General features: G+C 30.3%; 1 protein-coding gene across 1 annotated transcript; it reads left to right on the top strand.

Moving 5' to 3' along the window:
* The first annotated feature begins 1,741 nt into the window (after positions 1-1,741).
* Positions 1,742-4,336, top strand: LOC107910734 (patatin-like protein 2). The gene is made up of 7 exons (XM_016838702.2): positions 1,742-1,946; positions 2,039-2,220; positions 2,302-2,488; positions 2,572-2,733; positions 3,444-3,749; positions 3,831-4,006; positions 4,077-4,336. Exons 1-7 carry the CDS (start codon positions 1,812-1,814, stop codon positions 4,144-4,146), a joined length of 1,218 nt encoding a protein of 405 aa, XP_016694191.1. The 5' UTR covers positions 1,742-1,811; the 3' UTR covers positions 4,147-4,336.
* The last annotated feature ends 944 nt before the right edge of the window (positions 4,337-5,280 follow it).

The raw sequence follows: 5,280 nt of genomic DNA, 5'->3' as shown, positions 1-5,280 counted from the left end.
ATATAACAATAAAGACTAAAGTAAATTGGATTGTTGGAGATAAGTATATTCAATGTTTGTCTTAGTCCAACATCCTTAATTCAAGGGATTTGATGTAATTCGATTCGATCCGATCTGATTCAATCCTTAGGATGTATTTCTCCAAATAGATTGACCTTTATTAAAGGGTTTGAATACTTCCACAATATCAATATCAATCATAACCCAAAAATTTTGTTCCAAAAATTACCAACTTAAAATATAAATGGATTTAAATATCCTCAATCTGTAGTTTTATCATGCATAGTCGTTATGAGTAGTCAATTGTTTATAGTTTGTAATTGCTCAAACATATTTATTCTATATTTGTAGTTTAAAACTCTGAAAGAAAACAATAAATGAATTCTTAAATTTAAAACTAAAAAAAGAAAAATACATGATAGTGCAACTAATTAATTTATGAGTAGTCCAACAATGAGATGTACAAAATTATTGATAGCATATGATTAGTAATGTAAGTTTCCTACATTAGGTATTACTGTAAACAAATTAAATGAATAAGCGATGTTAATAGAAAATGTTTAAAGACTGATCTGGAGTTTTGAAAAATATTGAAAAATAAATCAGTAAATATCTCTCACTCTCTTTATACTATATTAAAAACGGTGTCATGACCATCACTTTCTGTAAATTAGTAGTTAATATAATACAAAATTTGTAATTTTATAACAAAATATGATTCATATCTTTTCTACAAAAACTTATATAAAAAAGAAACTATAATTTCTTAAAAAAACAATTATTTATTTGATTTTTATATTTTTCACATATTTTTTTTCTATTTTAAAAATCATTATTTACTTAAATTATATGTGTTTTTATATAAATTGCTTTTTTTTAACCGTTAAAATATTAGTGGAAAAAATGTTATGAAACGATTAGATTTTGGAATCCAATCTCATCTGTTAAGCTATTTTTATATAAAAAAAATTAAGCTATTTTATTAAAAAAATTTCTATCTTTTAATTTTATAACAAATCATTTTACCTCTTCATTTAATTTTTCGTTTTTTTAGTCATTGAATTTGTATTGTTTGTCAAATTACCAAAAAATAGATGGAAAATTTAACTTTTGTTAACTTTACTGATATGGCATACATGTGGATGCCACGTTAGCAATTAATAATTTTTTAATATTTAAAAAATCCACGTGTATGCCACCAGGGACGAAGCCAAAAAGTTTTTTAGGGGGCGAAATTAAATTTTAATTTTTACGATAGTAGAAATGTAATATTATCATTTTAATAACTTATATCTTAATAATTTTTAAATGATTAAATCAAATTTTTATCAATTTTAAGGAAAGCTAAAGTATAATTTTATTTTTACTATTTTAAAGTTTTAAAAATTTTATTAGGAATAAATGAAAAAATTTCTACTTTAAGAGGGAAAGGCCTTGCTAAGCCCTGACTACGCCTTTGTATGCCATATCAACAAATTTTAAGTCAAGTAAAAATTAATAACTTACAAAAAAAAAAATTAAATTACCTTAAAAATGTCATGATTAATTTCTTTGAAATTGCTGGTTTATGACTTTTTTTTTTGTTGGGTGGTTGAAAGAGATAGATTACGCAATTAAAATATAAAATTTAAGAAAAACATGGTTCCAAATTCACACCATCTTTATCCATCTCCCATTTGAAATTTCCACCAAAATTAAATGCCGGTAAGTTCTATAAATACTTGAGGTTTCCAAGTCTTTGGTACATAAACACACGCTTTGTTTCCTACTTAAGAGCTTAAATCTTGTAGCATCACTCCTTTCTTCTCCTAATGGAAAAAAGTACTGGAAACCCTAATCACCCTCCATGTCATGGAGATCTTATCACCGTTCTCAGCATTGATGGAGGTGGAATTAGGGGAATCATTCCAGGAATAATTCTCAGCTTTTTAGAATCTGAGTTACAAGTAATCCTCATTTATTTATTTATTTATTTGTATATCATCAAACAGGTGTTGTAATTTCATGGTTATCTAATCAATAGTAAATTGATTTGCAGAAACTGGACAGTGAAGAAGCAAGAATTGCTGATTATTTTGATGTGATCGCCGGAACTAGCACCGGCGGTCTCCTGACCACCATGTTAACATCTCCCAACGAGAAAAACCGACCCCTATTTGCTGCCAAAGACATCAAGGCCTTCTACTTCGAGCATGGCCCTAAAATATTCCCTCAAAGAAGGCAATTCATTGATCATATATATATTTGTTCATAATAATAGATCATTGCCAGCAGGTTACTAAGTCTTGTTTAATTCAACAGGTTTCCATTTTCTGGTGTTACAAAAATTATTCAAAGTGTGATGGGACCAAAATATGATGGCAAGTATCTGCATGGTGTTCTTAAGGAAAGATTAGGAAACACAAGGCTGAACCAGACACTGACTAACGTTGTAATTCCAACTTTCGATATCAAGAAACTTCAGCCCATTATCTTTTCTAGCTATGAGGTTGGTCTTGAAATTATGTTTTCGTCAACTATTCTGTTACCCTACCTTTTCACTTTCACTTGTGTTTAAATCTACTTGTTTAGGTGAAGAAATCTGCAGGCCTTAATGCCTTAATGTCAGACATTTGCATTGGAACTTCAGCCGCTCCAACTTATCTGCCGGCCCATTATTTTGAAACCGAGGACACTGATGGAAAGGTTAAAAAGTTCAATCTTATCGATGGTGGGGTGGCTGCTAATAATCCGGTAAATACATGACAAAACTCTTTAAATATCAAGCACAAACTCCTGTCATACAAGTGTTTTTAAGGGTCGGACATAAGATTGACATAGTTGTTGATGAGGAAATCAATAAGGGAGGAGATTGAGGGGGAGATGGTGGTATGTAAAGGAGGGTGGATCACCTAAATAGGTAGAGAGTTGGAGAAAGTGAAAAGAAGGATGAGAAGGAAAATTGTTGTGAAGGTACAGGAGGCTGAATGCAAAGTTTGAGTGCTTAGGGTTGTTAATGAGGAAGAAGATCTCCACCTCATCATTATAGAGGGTATTTGGAAGGAAAGTCTTATTGCTTATTATGGTGATGTGACAAATTGTTACCAATAGATTGTCATCATGGAGTAGGGGTGAATGTGGACTTATTTTTTTATTCTTTTTGAACTAGTATGAAATTATTATACTTAGGAATCTTAATAATCTCTAAAATGAAATTCACATTGAATATTAGACACGTTCCGTTACCAATAGTTAATCTCCACGGAAGGTAACTCACTCGAAAGATTAAGCAGTTGATCATAATTCGGAAGATGAGAGATGAAGGAACCAGCGGATACTTGACTATATTTGTTTCATGTCATGCCTGAATTGCATACTTGTGTCCGTGCTTTGTAAGTCTTAAATCACTTTTAATATGTTAAGGAATTTGATGTGTTGATGAATTCTGTTATTGAATGTTATAGGCTCTAATTGCCATGGGTGAAGTGACAAAACAGATTCACAAAGGCCATTCAGATTTTTCTTGCATTAAAGCAGCAAATCATTACAATAGATTCTTGGTGCTATCCGTTGGAACAGGCTCAGAAAAACTAGCAGAGAAATACACTGCAAAGCAAGCGGCTCAATGGGGCGTACTTGGTTGGTTAACCTCTGGCAATTCAACCCCATTAATCAATGCCTTTTCCGAAGGCAGTGCTGATATGGTTGATTTCCACATTTCCGTGATTTTCAAATCTTTAAACTCCGAGCCGAATTATCTTCGCATCCAGGTTAACTTAATTAATTGAACTTCAAGTGCAAATTTTTTGCTTCAAAAGAAGATGGTTCCTAATTTATTTGAAATAGTGCAGGATGATAATCTGAAAGGGGAGGTTTCCTCTGTGGATGTTTCAACGGAGGAAAATATGAAAATTTTAGCTAAAGTAGCAGAAAACTTACTGAATAAACCAGTTTCAAGGGTGAATTTCGAGACGGGAAATTATGAACCTTCAGGAGACTTAGAAACCAATGCTCAAGCTCTCATAAGGTATAAAATTGCTTTGAATTCAATATCTTTTCTTCCCTCCATTAACACATCTTCATCCTGGCATTAACAGGTACGCGAAGCTGCTGTCTGAGGAAAAACGCCGACGTCTAAAGACATCGTTGCACAAGCTTGGCCCATAATCAAATTACTTTCTTTATATATATGTTTGCAAAAGTTCGAACTCTATCCAACGGTAGTACGAAATTAATAAAATGTGGTTGATGATGTTCGTAATTTGTTATCGTAATTGGATATGTAATCAATGGCAATTTTAAAGGATTTCTGTGCTTATAAATATTGACATTTTATAGATTTAACTTATTATTTTTACTGAGAAGTCAATTCATAGGTTTTTTTTTTAATATTTGACTAATAAACAAAAACTTAAGATTGAAAACTTTATTTAATTTTAGCCAATGTCACATTCACCAAATGTTACAAAAATTACACTGTCACAACTAGTGTTATATGATAATGCTTATGACCTTAATATTTTATTTTTAAAAAAATAAGCAGGAAGATATAGGTTTGAATTGTACAAAGAAACTAGATTATATAGAGTTCATATACTGTGGATATTCACCTTCCTTATTGTTTTAAAGGATTTTATTAAGTTTTGAAATTGATATTTTTCATAAAAAGGAATTTGTAAAAAGCAAAGAAAGCATCTATGTAATATCATTCTCTCTTAGTGTGAGTAAAACTTGATTCGACTAAAAAAATCGAAAAAAATTTCGAATTTCAAGTTAAACCAATCAAGTTATTCGAGTCAACTTGAATTTTTTTCGAATTTCGAGTTCAAATAACTCGAATAAATCTAATAGAAAACTATAATATTTTACATTTTTACCTCAAATCCCCAAACATTTGTACTTTCCCCACAATATTTTTACTCCCTCCCACTTTCCCCCCGAAACTTTTACTCTCAAACCACCCCATCCACCCCGAACCCATTTTCCCCCCAAATTTTTTTTGACCCCAAATTTTACTCTCCCAACCCTCAAAACTTTTTATTTTTTCCCTAAACTTTTACTTTTCACCCTTTACCCTAAACAAAAAATCATTCAACAAAAACCCTTAAACCTAAATAGTAATAATTTTATTTATATCTACTATTTATATTATTAAATTAAATTTCACATTTTATACTATTTATATTATTGAATTGTTTAATCATATTAAATCTTTATAAATGTCTATTAAAATTAAATTATTGATGATGTCATAAGATATTCATGTTAAAATTTTATATTGGTATCAAGTTCGCATTTTAT

The sequence above is a fragment of the Gossypium hirsutum genome, chromosome D02 (assembly GCF_007990345.1).
Source record: "Gossypium hirsutum isolate 1008001.06 chromosome D02, Gossypium_hirsutum_v2.1, whole genome shotgun sequence".
Classification (NCBI taxonomy): Eukaryota; Viridiplantae; Streptophyta; class Magnoliopsida; order Malvales; family Malvaceae; genus Gossypium; species Gossypium hirsutum.
The sequence above is the reverse complement of the archived record's forward strand: the minus strand, read 5'-3'. Positions and strand labels throughout refer to the sequence as shown.